At 31.7% G+C, this 18,565-nt stretch overlaps 2 protein-coding genes across 2 annotated transcripts; one reads left to right on the forward strand and one right to left on the reverse strand.

Moving 5' to 3' along the window:
* On the forward strand, positions 1–2,927 carry LAC6 (laccase 6). Its single transcript, XM_068623089.2, has 6 exons — positions 1–186; positions 303–454; positions 568–812; positions 918–1,046; positions 1,356–2,297; positions 2,430–2,927. The coding sequence occupies exons 1-6, from the start codon at positions 67–69 to the stop codon at positions 2,558–2,560; spliced, it is 1,719 nt and encodes a 572-aa protein (XP_068479190.2). The 5' UTR covers positions 1–66; the 3' UTR covers positions 2,561–2,927.
* On the reverse strand, positions 2,902–5,309 carry LOC137819287 (Pyridoxamine 5'-phosphate oxidase family protein). Its single transcript, XM_068623090.2, has 7 exons — positions 5,037–5,309; positions 4,908–4,957; positions 4,776–4,833; positions 4,459–4,491; positions 4,271–4,366; positions 3,384–3,551; positions 2,902–3,305 (listed from the first exon to the last, which is right to left on the reverse strand). The coding sequence occupies exons 1-7, from the start codon at positions 5,118–5,120 to the stop codon at positions 3,204–3,206; spliced, it is 591 nt and encodes a 196-aa protein (XP_068479191.2). The 5' UTR covers positions 5,121–5,309; the 3' UTR covers positions 2,902–3,203.
* Between the last annotated feature and the right edge of the window lie 13,256 nt (positions 5,310–18,565).

Here is an 18,565-nt window from a genome sequence, read left to right on the forward strand (position 1 = left end):
TCACTCCTTTAAAAGGGCTTCCCTTCTATTCTACCTCAGGCCTCCACTTCTACTCACTACCCAGAAATGTCCAACTTAATCACCTTGTTTATGCTGTGGTTGTCTATGCTATCTGCTATCTACAATGTGAAGCTTATAGCACATGGAAGTATTGAGGGAGGATCAACCAGGTTCTATGATTTCAAGGTATAATTTACTTTTAAGAGCACATTATGACACCACATTTTACTTTCCAGTAGAATGCAGAGCTCTCCAATGCCTTTTTCTCTATTTTTGTTATGTTCTAAATGGTTACTGCACAGGTTCAAACCAAAAGAGATACCAAACTTTGCAACTCCAAAGATATTGTCACAATTAATGGTATGTTTCCAGGACCTGTTGTTTACGCCCAAGAGGATGATAGAATCATTGTAAAAGTGACCAACAGGACACCTTTCAATGTTACAATTCACTGGTAATCCCAATAACAACCTTGTACAGGAAATAGTTCACTCAGCTAACGATATTATATGGCTGACAAACTTGAATGTTAAACTTTATCTGACAAACTTGAATGTTAAACTTTAGGCATGGAGTTCGGCAAAGGCTATCATGCTGGTATGATGGGCCATCCTTGATTACACAATGTCCAATTCAATCAGGTCAGAGCTTCACTTATAATTTTTCAGTGGTGCAGCAGAAGGGCACCTTCTTCTGGCATGCTCACGTTTCGTGGTTAAGAGGAACAGTTCATGGTGCCATGATTGTTTATCCAAAGGCTGGGGTACCTTACCCGTTTAAGTTTCCCTATCAAGAGCACATAATTATACTAGGTAACTTGGTATCTCCCTTTGGTTGTGAATTCAGAGTATTATGTAGTTGTATTGTATGTTCTCCATATAATGCTATTGTTTGTGGGCTGATATGAATTATGGCAGGGGAGTATTGGCTGCAGGATCTCCAACAAATTGAGAAGAACACTCTAGCAAGTGGAGGACCTCCTCCAAAAGCAGATGCATATACCATTAACGGTCATCCAGGACCCAACTACAACTGCTCCACTAATGGTATTTGAGATAATAAAAAACTAACAATGTAATTGTGATAATGGTAATTCTCATTTGTTGGGATTGCTTACAATTGTCTATTGGTAGGATCATTATATTTTTAAGATGTTTCAAATAGACTAAGCTGATAGAAAAGAGAAAAATCTAAGTGGTAGATGATGCCACTAACACTCGTTGACATCATGACAATATCCACGACGTTGCATTTGCATTGGTCTCCTAAACCAGTCTATCACATATTAATAATATTGTAATTTGCTTTTTCTGCATTCCTTTTTCTTACATACGTTTCTTTCCTCATCATTTCAGATGTCTACCAAATTGATGTGATTCCGGGGAAGACCTATTTGCTAAGATTGATTAATGCGGGTTTGAACACTGAGAATTTCTTTGCCATTGCTAATCACAGTTTAACAATCGTGGAAGCTGACGCCGAATACACAAAGCCATTCACGACAGATACAGTGATGATTGGACCAGGTCAAACACTGAGTGTCCTTGTCTCTGCAAATCAACCAATAGGAAAATACTCCATGGCTGTAGCACCTTATGAGTCTGGAAAGATTGTCATATATCAAAACGTTTCAGCTATAGCAGGCTTCAACTACATAGGAGCTCCATCTGATAGCCTATCTTTACCACCTAAATTGCCTGAACCTGATGCTGAAGTGGCTGTTAAGACAGTCATGGATGGATTAAGGAGCCTAAATCAAGTCAATGTTTTCAAAGAAATTGATAAAAATCTATTCATTACCATTGGATTGAATGTTCAAAAATGTCACTCAAAGACACCAAAGCAAAATTGCCAAGCCATGCACAATGGGGTGCTGGCAGCTTCAATGAACAACATAAGTTTCGTTAATCCCAATATTTCAATCTTGGAAGCATATTATAAGAAAATAAAAGGAACATACACTGAAGATTTCCCAGACATACCCCCAAAGTTATATGACTTTGTTAATGGTGCCCCTAATAACATTCCGTATGACACGCAGTCATTGAATGGTACTAGAATAAAGGTCCTTAAATATGGTAGCAGGGTGCAACTCATTCTGCAGGACACAGGGATAGTCAACACTGAAAACCACCCAATGCACTTCCATGGCCACAGCTTTTATGTGGTAGGGTATGGCACGGGCAACTATAACCCACTAACTGCACAATTTAATTTAGTGGATCCTCCATACATGAACACAATTGGAGTTCCAACAGGAGGATGGGCAGCAATTCGCTTTGTTGCTGATAATCCAGGTATAGACCCTAATGCTGCATTTATTTTCTCTATTGTTCTATTGAAACAGCAAGGATTATTCATTTCCCTCTCTCTCTGTCTATTGAATTATCAATTTCTTACTATCAAAATAACATGAAATCATTTTGCAGGGGTGTGGTTTCTGCACTGCCACATTGATATACACAAGTCATGGGGACTGGGAATGGTATTTATAGTAAACAATGGAAAAGGAGAGCTGGAATCCTTACCACATCCTCCATCAGACTTGCCACAGTGTTAAGACTACCAGCAGATCAAAACAAATATAAAATAGCAGATGATTCAGAAATTTCCGGTCAAGCGTTCTTTAGCTCCGTGTTTGTTACTGTAAAATGTGGCATTTCTATTTCTTTTAAAAGCAAAAAAAAACTATGGGTGTAAAAAAGCAAAATGACTGTAGCATGTTTGGTAGAGATTAATTTAGAGAAATAATCGCTTATTTTTCAAAAGTTCTCTTAGAAAGTTAACAAAAAATAAGTGATTATTTCTTTAAAATAAATTGAACCAAACATGCAGTAGATAAATGCAAATTTTCTTCTCTATAGTTTGATTTATATCTGCTAATCCATCAGAATTCTGAAATAAAAATAAAAGATATTAATATTATCTGAAACCAAAGTGATAAATAGAAACTCCTGCTCTCTCCAAGGTTCCACATCTAAACTAGTTCCAATTGAGATGTCTACATAAATATGATGCTATACACGAGGCTAATTCACATCCAAGCTTACTAGGCTTATTGAACGAGCGCAACCTTCAAAGGGCTGCATGAACATCCAGTGACCATTGTAAAATGGATATCTGACTAATACATATACACTCGGAACATTCAATCTGTTGTCTACGTACAGTGAAATAGGAGCACGACACTGACAGAAAACATATTATGGATTAACCCTCTCCACAGTCCAGCTATTCTTTGCTGCAGCACTCACACTTGATTTGGATGTTAGCCTCTGGTTGCTCTTCAGATTTAAGTAATCAACCTGTACGTGGTTGAAACCAAAGTGAATGTGTAGATGCAAACACACATATTTATGTTTGAGTCTGAGAGATATCACTACCTCATTCGGTTCTAGAATCAGAAGGCAAAAAGCATCAATAGGACCTGTAGAAGGATCTAATGATATATCTGGCAGAGCTTGCTCATCTAGACAGGGAAGTCCAGGGTTGGGGCACAAATATTGCGACCTTGATCTCAATGAACTGGCAAACCAAGAATTTTCTCTTTGCTGCATTATGAATTTATTACAAGAGGGGAAGATTATTGCAATGAATTTAAAATTTGGTATTGGAGTTTGAAAATTGAAAACTACAAAAATTTGAAAGTAAAATTATAAATTTGAAGATCAGTAAAAAGTTCAAAACATAAAACTGACAACAAAACCGAACAACGCATAAGGATTTTGTTTTACTTTCCCTGATTTGAAGAGGGAGAAGAAAGGTTTCTTCATTTTTGCAGGGTGCAGATTTATACAAATAGTGTAAAAACCCAGAGTCCCCCTTTGGTAGTAAATGTGTCATCTAGTCCATAAGGAACCCTACAAGCTAAAACTGCTAAGTAGCTTTAACCGTTACTTAGTCTGCTAAGTATGAGATTTCTCGTATATTATATTAGGAAAAAAAGAAGTAGCTAGTCTTGTGCTACATTCAATTCCAGACTACCATTTTAATTTAATATTCCCGTTATGCAGTTATCTTTAGCTCAACATACCCTTAAATCACTAGAGATGTTTCAAATTGCTTTTAGGGAACAAGTTCACATATTTGTCTCCTTTAGCGTAAAATATATTATCTTCGATCACATGGTATAGCTGGACCTTTTTGCTTGCATATCACACAACTATGCAGAAAAACTGATGCAACATACAGAATGTTCAAATCACAATCGAGCCAACGAATGAATAAGATAATGACAATTTCAGTCATAACTGAAAATCTCCAATCAAACCTGAAGTTTTAGCGGGTCAGGATTCGAACCATCAATGACATCTACATTCCCGTTTATCCGAAATTGCTCCCAGGAATCCGTGAAATACCAACAAATCTAACCAAAAGAACTCAACTTAGTCCCAGTTCACAAAATCTACTATGCCCCTCATCATGTTTTATTAAAAAAGTACCTCATGGAATAATTACCTCAGCAGAGGAGCAAAGCTTGAGCTCTTCAATCTACAACCAGAATAAGAAAACAGAAACTTCTAATTGAGTAACTTTTCAACAAAAAATCAACATGCCAGCAACTACGTGCCTCTATGTTCTAAAATTGTGTAGAAATTATTCAATGAAATAGATTTGAACAGTTGATGTGTATGTATCTCTAACTGGTTTTAATGGAATTCTTTGAACCATCTAAAAAATATTTATTTCTTCTAAGCTAATAAATTAAATACAATGCATAATATTACGAGCCATTCCAATTCCAAGCATCAGATTAATTAGAGAAAAAAAAAAACCTTGCGAGTGCGAGCATCAGTGTTAATTTGGATGTTATCAGTATTATCTTGGAATCCTCTGAAAACGCAGATCATACAATGTCATCAATTTTCCGTTAAAACTAAGAAGTGAGTGAGCGAGAGAGGGACAACCTGAAAACGACAGTGCGGTTCGAAGGTTTTCCGTTGGTTCCTATGGTTGCCTGCCCCAAACACAAACAAAACAATGAATCACAAAAATGTAAAATTAAAAAAAAAAAAAGGTTGATTCTGATACGATACGAGTTGCATGAAAGAAGAGTGCTTGAGGTGAGCGTTTGATTCCAAAGCGTTCAGAAGAAGCTGCTTCCACGCCACACTCCCCATTTTCCCTTTCCAATACTTTCGGATAATTTTTCCCAGCACTTCCAAGCTTTAAACTGTTTACCTAACATGTTGTATCAGTATGATGCAGAAGATGTGATTTTCCTGTTTCACTGTAAAAAATTCAGAGAAGATGAAAAATTGTGGGAAAAAATTGCTTATCTACGCTAACACAACATCAGCAAAACAGAAATATAAATTTTATGCAAATCAAAATAGGATTTTTTTTTTAATTAAATAAAAAAGTACAAATTTATTGAGACTAAAAGGAAACAGATAAGTAAAATTTGCAAATTTTTGAATGATGAAAAAAGTTATTTAGTCTTTATTTTATAAAAAAAAAGTAGGAGTTTTTAAGAAAAATTATATATTTTATTTTATTAAAAATATATTCTAAAAAATAATTTCAAGCATATTCGCATGTAACTAAGCTACCAGCAGTTAACTACCACTTAGGTTCAAACCATCTAGCAAATTGAAAAGATGAGCTTTTAATAGACTGTGTAATTCTAATAAATGTATTATCAACCAGACTTCTAGCATAAATATAAAATATTAAAATTTAGAAAAATATTGATATTTTATATAAAATTACAAGAGTATTTTGAGCATTTAAAAGATTTGTATAGTGCAAGTCCCAAAATTTATAGTGAATAAAGACTAAGCCTATTATTATTTCAAAATTTACAATCCATAATACAAATGAATGAATTTAATCTATTATGAATTCTTACATCCAGAATACAAATTTGCACTCGAAATTCTAAAATTTGAAATGGGCAATTTTGGTGTTTTTTTAAAAATATAGAGGTGTCATGAGAAAGTATGAAGGTGTGGAAAAATTTTGTCATCTAAAAATCAGGATAACAACAAAAATGAAAGATTTTTTTTCTTCATACACCTCCATGAATACTACCTCCATCCTATACTTATAACAGAAAAACTAAAATACCCTCCTTGCTGCACCATGTCATCTCTACCACTGTTGTTGTTGTCACCTCCAACTACACCTTCTTTCTTCATTGTTGTTACACTCTTTGAGAGAAGGAAGATGAAAAGAAGCTCATTCCAAAAAATATCATATATATATATATATATATATATATTATAAATCTTGTTCTGAAGTATCTCTTATATTTTAAAAAGTTTGTAGTGAAAAACTTATTTTAGAAAGTATCATATATGTTATATGGAAAACTCATTTTGAGAAATTTCTTTTGAAAAACTCGTTCTATAAATTTCTAGTGTTCCAAAAAGCGTATTCCAAAAATCCTGTTCTGAATATTCTGGAAAGTTTGTTGTGAGAGATTTTTGAAATAAGTAATCTGAAAATCATATTTAAGGAAAGTAAAAAGGTCACTTAAAAATTATGAAAATGTAATTAAAAATTATGGGTGTGCAGGAAGAAAAAGGCCGAAATGAAATTGACTACACAATGGATAGAAGTTTGGCCCAAGTAAAAGAGTCCAGAGCAGTACTGTAACAGGATAGGCAATTTCTTCTTGCACCTCTATATTTTTCTTCCTGCACCCCTACATTCTTCAAAAATACTGAAATTACTCTGAAGACAAAAAAATCATTTCGGAACACCTTTTTTATAACAATTTTTTTTATTTATTTCCGGATTGATAAATCCGGAATTCATAAAACATGTTCCAAAAATATTTCAGAAAGAATAATCCGAAAGTCATTTTTAAATGGGGTAAAATAGTCTTCTCTGAAAATGATGGGGTGCAGGAAGAAATTTGTAGAGGTGCAGGAAGAAGTTGCCAACAGGATAACATATATGTTTGGACAATGACTTTCGGAATAGAAAAATAATAAAAATAAAATTCTATCTAAGTTAAAAATTATTTATAAAACGTCAAACTTTTCTCATATAATGTCTAAATTTTTTATTTTTTAATATGTGGATAAGTTAATTTTAGTTTAAAGAGAATTTTATTTCATTTTTTTTTATCTCTTAAAAATTGTGGTAAGAAGCTTTGTTCAAATATATCTATAGTTTTTTTTTTTTAATTTTAAAATTATTCATTGAACTATACATCTTCTGTTTTTGGAACATTCCTGAGATTACTTTTGTTTAGGTAGTAGTAACTTCTTTTACAACTTATGATCACATCATTTCTGATTTTGCTGCATTTTGATATTGTAGAAGCTGGTATGGTAGACCTATATGATTTTATATGTTATTAGTTTTATATATTTCATTTCGATAAGATAAAGGAAGAGAAAAAAAAGAGAAAAAGATATAATTTAAAATTTAATTAAGATAAGATTTATACTTATTTATATATTATAATATAAAATGTGTCGATGATATTCTTCGAATTTTTTTTTTTTTAATTATGAATACTTGATACAATGAAATGATGTTTCTTGAAATTTATTCTTTCTATAAGTGATTTATTCTTTTAGAGATATATACTTCTATTGAAATAAATTTTGAAAAGTCAAGTAGATGACATAAATTGGGTCATTAATATCTTTAATTATATTTTGAAACTATATTTTTAATTATTAAATTAATATAAAATAGAATATCATCGTGTGACCAAATATAACATTTTGATTATTACATCAAGAATATTTGTTTATATATAATTTATATTTCTATTATACATTATTTATTGATTTGATATTTTGCAATAATATAGAGTTTTATGATTTCTTAAATTTATTATGTTTCTATACCGACATGTATATTTATTTTATATTATATTTGATCTTATCTGTTAGATCAAACTTCATTTTTTCTCATATAATTTTGGACTGGTTACAGCACATGAGCAATAAATAATAAAACCATGACAAACAATTTAAAAGTTGGTATGGCTTCTATTTTTCTATCAGACATATCAAATCATTCAAATGTTCTAAAGATAAAGTCACATAAATATTTAGAATCTCATGCAGCTAATTAAACACATTTTATATTATATATTTTAAACCTAACCTACCACACTTTTTTTATTTGTTAAGAGACTAAATTATTTTTATTTTTAAGTTTAACAATTATTTTTTCACTTTAAAATATTAATTTTGATATAAATATACATTTAGATATTTATTGTGTGTATAGTAGTTTTATTTGACTTGAGTAATATTACTTTTATCTGGATATAGATAGGTAGAGAGAAAAGGAAGAAATTATATTATATTAATATAACTTTAATACTATAAATACATATATATTGATTAATATATATATTTTATTTAATCATTAATTTTTCAATACTCAAGGTTAAATTTAAATTTACTTATATATATATATTAATATAAAATTATTTGATATCTTATTTTCAAATATAGGTTATTATAGGTAGTTGTACACTTTCAGTCAATTAGAAGCATAGGTTTGTTAGATGGTTATATAGGTACTTTTACCTTACCGTTCTTTTCTGATTTGAAATTTTTGTATAAGGGTTGAAATATCCTTAAAGTGTTCTCTTTAATTTCTTTTTAATTTTTTATCGATAAAAAAAATATTATTTTCAAATATTTACTTACATAGATTAAAATTGATATAATGTATAATTTTTAAAATATTTTAAATTATAAATTATTTAATCACTTTGTCATTATGATTTATATATTAGTAGAAAAGGTTATTTAGTAACAACTTTTTACATAGATTTATGGAATAATTAATATAGTTTAAACTATAATGATAAGCTAACTAGTAATCTGTATTAGAGATTTAATTAATAATTAATGTAAAAGTCATCATTCTAAGTTAAAAGATAATATTGTTTGTTGAAATTGTTCTTTACTATAACATACAAGTAAAACCAACTATCTATAATAACTTAATTAAGTCAATATGATCGTAAAAAAAAATTAATATGATAGTTGATTTTAATGTAATAGGTAGTATGATGACTATGGGTAAATGAGATTCATACTGATAGATAGTATAATAAATTATGTTTGGATTCAAGTAGATTATTGTTTAACAACTTATCAATTAATTTGAGACAATTAATTGATGATACAAAAGATATATGGATAATCAAAATTTTAAAAGTTAATTTAATATTTTTTATGAGAATAAGTTTAATGATTAATTTATTTATTATTATAATTGTTCTCGTATGGGTTGAGACTGAGAGAATTGTTACCTTCTTTCTTGGTCGATTCTCTCATGCCTTTTTTTCACCTCACTAAATGATTTCTTTCACTCTTTTCACAATAGTCTCCTCTCCTTTGCAATCTATCAGTTCAGATTGCATCTGCAAAAGACACTCCGACACTCAAGTGAGATATCGGTATTCGGTGCTCAGTGCAATTAATGTGTGATGATGACGTACATTTTTTTTCAAGATTCGTGACTATTTATATAATTATCACGTACCCTTTGTTATTGGGTCAAATTAAATTTTTGGATCATAATTAAAAGTGTATTACCTAATGCTTAATCAATATTTAATTTTGTTAAACTTTTGTTTAAACCTAATGATGTTCTTCATCTCAGTTCAATCAGATGCCGAGATTTTTAATAGTCGTCCACTTCCAGTACACTAATTTTAAGTTGACAAGGATATATTTGAAAAATAATTTATTTAAATTCATATTTCATAAAAAAGTAAATACTAGAGTTTCTTTAGTTATAAAAATAATTGATACAGACGCACATATTACTTGCATGATAGTCAAATTGACAATAGACTATTTCTGACTTTTATAATTTTTTAAAACTTTTCTTATACTTTGTAGTAAAAGTCATCACAATATGTTTTTATTAATAAAAAATATAATCAGGTTATTAATGCAAACAATTTAAATACATTATCCACCAACCTAAAATGTTTTTTTTCTTTTGCAATATGGTGACTCTAGCATGATAAAATTTGGTTGCATTATGCATCAATTTGTTCAATATTTTTTTTAAAATGAAAGTATTTGTCCACATGCATAATAGGATTGGTACTACAATGGGTCCATCTATGACCTTTTTTTTGTTTATTTTAATTTCGGTCCAATTAATTAATTTACCTTAAGTGTGTTAATTAATGATTATGCATTGAATTGTAGTATTTGAGGTGTTTGGTAACAACAAAAGACCCCTTTAATTAATTAGACAATTGAAGTTACCACCACCAACCTATTTTGTCTTACATACACATCATTCAAATTTGTGTACTTAATACTTAATTAACGGCGTGGTTGGAATGTTGAATGGAGAAAATTCCTTGCTAGATGAAGTTTAAAAAACTATGCATGCGTCACTTACTAAAATACTAAGAAATGAAAAAAAAATATATATATATATATATATATAAGAAGATTATATTTTTATAAACAAGCATCTTAAAACAACACTTTATCTAAAATAAACATCTACAATTAATAAAATAAAAATTGTTGGCTCACATGTTAAAATACACACTTTATCTTAGTACATCTATTTTTTTTTATGGTGTGTGGTATCAATCTCTTTCCTATTTTTATTTTATTTCAGTTTTATATTTCTTTATTTAATATTTTTTTGTTATGAAAAAAATATTAAATATTAACTGATTTAAAGATAAAAAGTAATTAATATTAATTAAATTAAATATTATTTTATAAACTAAAAATTTATTAGTATATAAAGTAACTTCTATTACTAATAAAAATTTATAAAATAGATTTTAAATTAATAATATCAAAATTTTAGCTATTTATTTCTTTAAATTTTAAAATAATTTTATAATAAATTAGTTTTTAAACCTAATTTTTGTTGTAATGTTTTTCTCAATTATTTTTTTTGTCTCTTTCACTCTCACACCTCTATTTTTCCTATCTCACTCACACATCACTTTCTTTGTCCATTTTTCCCCAACTATATCTTCCTCAATCCTTTCCAAATCCCCTCTTTTTTTCCAACTTTTGTCCACCATTTACCTTCCTCACGTCTCACTTAATAGAAATATTATTAAAAAAATCTGTCACGATTGTATATTTTTAAAGTTATTATTGAGTAATTTAAATCCTAAAATTTAAAATCAAGGTGAAAAAATAAATAAATACACTGTTTATATGTTTTTTTACATTTTCATTAAAAAGTAGGTTATTGGGTTTTAACTTGCTCCAACTTCAATATGATATTTTTCAATGGTTAATTTTATTTCAAGTTGGTTAACAACTAGTCAAAGATATGAATTCACTCGAAACTTACATAAAACTTAAGTCTCTATTTGATCTATGCAATTGGAATATTTTTTATAATTTTAATCCTTACAAAATGATTTTAGTCATATATATACAGTTCAAGAAGTTTGACTATATTGCAATGGACTACAAGTTGGTCCATGATGGTAGGTTTATTCCTTAGTAAAACTGAGTGATTTAATTTATGTTGTTTAGTTAATATCATAAAACATGTGTTGGCTTTTCTACGATGAATACGATAATTCTTTGTTCAACCTATTGCTGTCATATGTTTTAATAAATGTGCATGACCATAATCTGAGAATTCTTTTCACACTAATAACTTTTTTTTTTGGTTATTTTCACACTATTATAAATGTACAATGACCAACCATAGTTCGACACAGACTTCAGAGGAGATTCGTAAGCAATTTGCACAGTAGAAGCCATGATCATGCCGTTCAGATCATGATAATAGATGGGTGCACGGGACGTAAACGAATCTGATTATGTTATTTTGAGTACCCACTCACAAACTCAAATATAAAATTATTATTTTTATTAATAAGTAAACTTTAAACTTAATTCATAACAACATATATATTATATATATTATGAAATATTTATATATATTATATATATTATGAAATATTTTTATTTTTAATTAATATTGTATTTCAACTTATTTTATCACATCCAAACTTTTCAAGTTATACATGAAATTATATATTTATGGTTCTCTAAACGTTCTGATATATTATATTAAAAGTTGAATTTTAAGTCTAACTTAATTTTATAAAATTGGTTTATAAGTTGATTTTTGTATTTTATATATATATATATATATTATGAAATATTGAGATCTTCAACAACTTTAAAAAGATGTTTGTTGTATTTGTTGAAGAACAAATGATGTTATTTTGTTTTTGGTAGGATGTAATTTTTCATGTTGTCCGAAAATTTTGCTACAAATTTTTTGTATACGAGATAGAGTTTTTTTATAGTCCCATTTTTTTATTATTAATAATTTATTTTTATAAATGTACAAAATTACATAATATATATTATAATCTCTTATGCAACATAAAAAAAGACATAATGACACTTTTATAAGTAATTGGACATATAGAGAAAGTAAAGTGGGGAAAGTAAAGTGGGGCACCAAAGTGGGGGCAACCATTGAGAAAAACATAGGATGGATTATCTATTTCAAACCGTTGGTCTGTTTAGACTCGTTCTGCATAATCCGCAATTTGTGTGGGCCAAGTGCGAGGCGGACTAACTCGCATAACTTGTATATTTTAAAAATTTAGAAATTTTTTTTTATACTACCATAATTTCTTCTTACAACCTTATATTTTCAAAAATTCTAAAATTATCCATTTCAAATTTTACAATATGGAATAAAACAAATTGAAACATAAATTTTGACTTCTATATTCTATAACCCAAGAAGTTTATGAATTTCACATTCTGAAACTAAAGAAAAAACATTCATAGAAAAACGTCAAAGGATAATTTGAATATTGTTTGAGGTATGAGGTGCAAGAAGGAAGACATGGATGTACAGACAGAAATTATTCTCAATTCCTAATTTATAACACCTTCACGAGATTTGATAATAATTTTTTAATATTTAATAGTTTTTTGGTCTTTTTTAAATACATAAATTATTTAGGTTTTAATACTCATCAAATATTAAATGCATAGTTAAATCTTAGTTTTTTTATAATAAAATTTAAATATAATATTATATATATTATTTTTTAAATTAAAATAATAATTATGTATCTAAATGTATTATCTTAAAAAAATTATATATTTAGTAAAATATTTTATTTTCATTAAAAATAAAAACATCATTATAATTTTGCTACTCATATCTTATTGCACATGTGAGCATAAATAACTTAATAAACAGAAAAAAAAATCAATATTTATACTGAATTTCTTCATTATTTAAAAAAAAATTCTTAGGCAACCTGCATATCCACGGATTAATCACGTACAAAACAGACTAATAAAAACAATGGGCATATTTCATACGAAAGACCAACCCAATCTATATTATATTTCATGGTTCAAATACAAGATGAGTAAATGCAAGACCCGCATGCTAGGCACATTACTTTGATTATTAGCAAAATTAATATTTTAGGGTACGAAAAACACACTCTTCATTTTTAATTATTTTACATCTTTTCCACTGTACTATGTCATTTTCATCTCTGAGTGGTGTTCGCCATCAACAACTAGAGTCACTGCTGGCTACACAGGCCACCAAGTTGCACCGTCTCAGTCGCCAACTTGCCACTTACAAAAAAACGCGCCGCCACCATCGTTCCAACTACTTATTAATAATTAATACAAAATATTAAGCTTAATCATTCCCTACGATATTTTGAGCATCATGAAGCTATATAGTTGAATATCCAAGGACAGTTGATAACAGTGCATGTAATAATATAATCTTGACTAGTTAATACATATCAGTGGTGCCATCTGTAGCAGCGTGCTTGGACTCTCCATCCACAAGCAGCATGTTTTTAGTCATGGTGGCTACCACGTGTTTTTCTTCAAAGTCGCAATATATGGTTACAACATCTATTTCAATCACCATTCACTGTCTTTATATTCTTATGATAAAACCTGCAAAGATGAGAAACAAGTCCTAACAGCAATATCTACTCACACACTCCCATTCCGTCTACTCTAGAGCTTTTAGGAACAAACAATAATGTGATATTTTTTAATCCTACTCCACTGTTTAATCTATAATTGATATGTATTAAGGAAATAATAAATTATCAAATTATATGTAATTATTGTATGCAATATTATACAATAATGTACGTATTTAATTATATACAATTAATTTAATAATGATAGAATCTCATTATGAGTGATCCTTGCTTAATTATATTATAATTTGGAGAGAGAAAGTCTCCACTAGTATATATTTCCTATATATAAAGTGATATAAACACATATAAGAGAATAAGAAATATCCCTTATTCTTACCATTTTTTATATATCATTTTCTTATATGGTATCAAAGCACCGATCTTGGTGCCTGACAACCTCTCCATTTTTTATCCGTAAATAAAAGATCATGTCCGATAGAAATCTTGTACAAGGCTTCACTGCCGAGCAAATTTAGCAATTGGCACAGACTGTTTACTCGCTCAACAATAACGGTACAAGTGACACATTTGTTAGCTCTGCAGTTCTGCTTACCCATAACTCGTCTTCTAATTCTGCTTTTACGAAACCATGGATTTTGGATAGCGGAGCAACCGATCACATTGCATCTGATTCACAATTTTTCACACACTTCATCATCATTTATTCCAAATGTAAATCTGCCCACAGGCTCAACCGTGCCCATTTCATCTACGAGCACATTTAAACTCAATGACAAAAGATGTTCTTTGTGTTCCTTCTTTTAATTTAAATCTATGTTAGTAAGATAACCAGTTCACTAAATTGCTGTGTTGTTTTTACTCCACATGGTTGCGTTTTGCAGGACTTGACTATGGGGAGGATGATTGGCTCGGTACATGTCACCTTTTCCAAACTAAGCCCACACATCTCAAATTTCGACTCACCATGATTTATGGCACAAACGCCTTGGACATCCTTATCCGGCGTGTCTACAACTTGCATCTTCCTTACTACCTATCCCTATCAGTAAAAATCACATTCCCATTCATAATAATTGTAGTATTTGTCCCAAAGCTAAACAGACAAGGCTACCATTTTCTTTAAGCACAATAAAATCTCATTCTCCATTTAATCTATTGCATTGTGACATTTGGGGTCCTCATAAAACCCCAACTCATTTTGGAAAACTTTTTTTCTCACTATAGTCGATGACTATACTAGTTGTACTTGGTTATTTCTTATGAATAACAAGTTTGAAACCCAACATTTCTTAGAACCATTCATTACTTTTGCACAAAATCAATTGACAAGGAATTGAAATTTATTTCTATGCGTAATTATTTTCTCAAAAAAGTATTGAATGTCAACACACTTGTGTGTACACTCCTCAACAAAATGAGTAGTAGAACGCAAACATAGACACATCTTAAACACAACACATACCCTCCTATTTCAGTCTCATTTACCATTACAATTTTTGGGGAATGTGTTTTAACAGCCACAAATATCATTAATCGCTTGTCAACACCTTTACTAAAAAATAAATCACCTTTTAAGATGCTATATAATCGCCCACTTTCACTTTCTCACTTAAAAACTTTTGGTTGATTATGTTATGCAACTGTTGTTTCACCTAAGCAAAAAATTTGATCCGCGCGCTCGACAGTGCATCTTCATTGGTTATCCTCTTAATCAAAAAACATAAAAATGAGATTTGATATAGATGCAAGCACTTTTTTTCATAAGTCGGGATGTCATTTTCCATGAAAGTGTTTTTTCATTCTGCCAACAGTCTCAAACACAATCCTCACCTCCATTACAAGGTATTTTGTCCACTATTGACATTGACTTACCCACTCCTGTCCAACATTCACTCGATCAACCTTCTTCTCCTACTCATCACAATGCACCTAAACCTCTATCAAACCAACCTTCTTCTCCTACTCGTCATAATGCACTTGAACCTCCAACAAACCAACCTTTTTCTCCTACTTGTCACAATGCACCTGAACCTCCATCAAACAAACCTTCTTCTCCTACTCGTCATAATACACCTGAACCTCCAGTAGACCAACCTTCTTTTCCCATGCCAAGAAGTCTAGCACCCATTACTAAACCTTCTCCAACCGACCTTCCTGTTCGACGATCCAGTCGCACATCAACCCCACCTTCCTGACTTCAAGACTACGTAACGGGATCCCAAGCCAATCATTCGACCACTATCCAAGACCGACCGAATGGAACCAGGTATCATATGCATCCTTTTCTTTTTAATTCACGATTTTCTTCTACACATAGTGCATATCTTGCTAACATCACAACCATCAAAGAACCTCACACTTATGCTCAAGCTATCCTTGATCCAAATTGGCATAAAGCAATGGACGAAGAGCTTTTCGCCTTGCATCTAAATCAAACGTGGACCTTGACACCGTTACCTGCTGGGCAGAAATCCATCGGATGCAAATGCGTCTATAAAATAAAGTATAACTTAGATGGTAGCGCCGACAAATATAAGGCGCGCCTTGTCGCAAAGGGGTACACTCAGATTGAAGGTGTTTACTATTCTGAAACTTTTTCACCAACAGCAAAATTAACAACTTTGAGGTGTCTCCTCACCATTACAGCAGCCAAAAATTGGTTTACTCACCGGCTAGATATGCAAAATGCCTTCTTACATGGCACATTGCATGAAATTATTTACATGGACTTGCCACCCGGACATCATCGACAGGGGGAGAACATTGTATGTCGACTCAACAAATCCCTTTATGGTCTCAAACAGCCATCCCGGACATGATTTTCAACATTTTCTCACGTGATTAAATCTATAGGATTTCAACAGTCCAAGACAAACTACTCTCTATTCACAAGACAAAATAACTCATCATTTATTGCCCTTTTGATTTATGTGGATGATATTCTTTTGACAAGAAATAATTTGACAGAAATTCAGCGTGTTAAAGACGGTCTATTACAACAATTTCGCATTAAAGATCTTGGAGACTGAATTTTCCCGTTCCAAAGCTAGTATTTTCATGTCACAAAGAAAATATGCGCTTGATATTTTGCGGGATACTGGATTCACAGGTGCTCGTCCAGACAAATCTCCAATGGAGCAATACCTAAAACTCACACCAGACGAGGGAGAGTTATTAAAGGATCCAGTCAAATACAGCGACTCGTGGGACGATTGATATACCTCACGGTTACTCGGCCTGACATAGAATTTTCGGTTCGGACCCTAAGTCATTATATACAGGATCCATAGAAACCTCATTGGAATGCCGCAATTCGAGTCCTAAAATATATCAAAGGATCATCGGGGCAAGGATTGCTATTGCCATCCGAAAACAATTGGGGAGGTTGTTAGACAACTCGGATATCAGTATCTGGGTATTGCATTTTTCTTGATTCTTCTATTATCTCATGGAAGTCAAAAAACAGACAAACGTATCAAGATAGATCATCAGCAGAAGCAGAATACCGCGCGATGACCAATACTTTTTTTTTTTTTTTATCAACAATGAATAAATAAAATTAAAGGGGATACTTCAGGGGTATCCCAACCCATATACAGTAACCAGAAGTGGACTTCCTATATCATCCACAAACGAAACTCTCCTTTATGGTTGGAGCAGAATAACCTTAAAGTGAGAAAACTATACCCAAAAATATAACCAACAGGTTACCTCACAGCAACATTCAACTTTACCGAAACACCCAGAACCGAGGCCACCTACATTCACCTCGCCAAGCGACGAGTTACCCATGCACGTTGCATAACTTCGACGACCACTGACTACACACATGTGGAGAAACCGTTTCATCGACCGGCAATCATGTTGACCTTTGCATAACTTCGACGACCACCGACTACGCACGCATGGAGATCGCCGTTTCATCGACCGACGATCATGTTGACCTTGTATAACTTCGGCGACCACCGACTACACACATGGAGATCGCCGTTTCATCGATCGACGATCATGTTGACCTATGGAGAACGCCGCTTCATCAACCGGCGATCATGTTGACCTTTGCATACCTACGGCGACCACCGACTACGCACATGGAGATCGCCGTTTCATCGACCGACGATCATGTTGACCTTGTATAACTTCAGCAACCTCCGACTACACACATATGGAGAACGCCCCTTCTTCGATCGGCGATCATGTTGACCTATGGAGAACGCCGCTTCATCAACCGGCGATCATGTTGACCTTTGCATACCTTCGAAGACCACCGACTATGCACGCATGGAGATCGCCGTTTCATCAACCGGCGGTCATGTTGACCTTTGCATAACTTCGACGACCACCGACTACGCACGCATGGAGATTGTCGTTTCATCGACCGGCGGTCATGTTGACCTTTGCATAACTTCAACGACCACCGACTACCCTCGCATGGAGATCGCTGTTTCATCGACCGGCGTTCATGTTGACCTTGTATAACTTCGGCGAATCACACAGCCTAGCACATGGCGGATGTTGCCTCATACAAACCTTGCTGGATTTGAATCTGCACTCATCAGTGAATACCTGGTTTTGCTAAAGCCATTTGGGCTCAAACCTACAAACATAGGAAGAACGCCAAATAATCCTTCTCTAACTATCCGTCAGTAAACCTTCTGCAGCAAAACCAGC

The sequence above is a fragment of the Phaseolus vulgaris genome, chromosome 10 (genome assembly GCF_051622355.1).
Source record: "Phaseolus vulgaris cultivar YP4 chromosome 10, ASM5162235v1, whole genome shotgun sequence".
NCBI classification, from domain to species: Eukaryota; Viridiplantae; Streptophyta; class Magnoliopsida; order Fabales; family Fabaceae; genus Phaseolus; species Phaseolus vulgaris.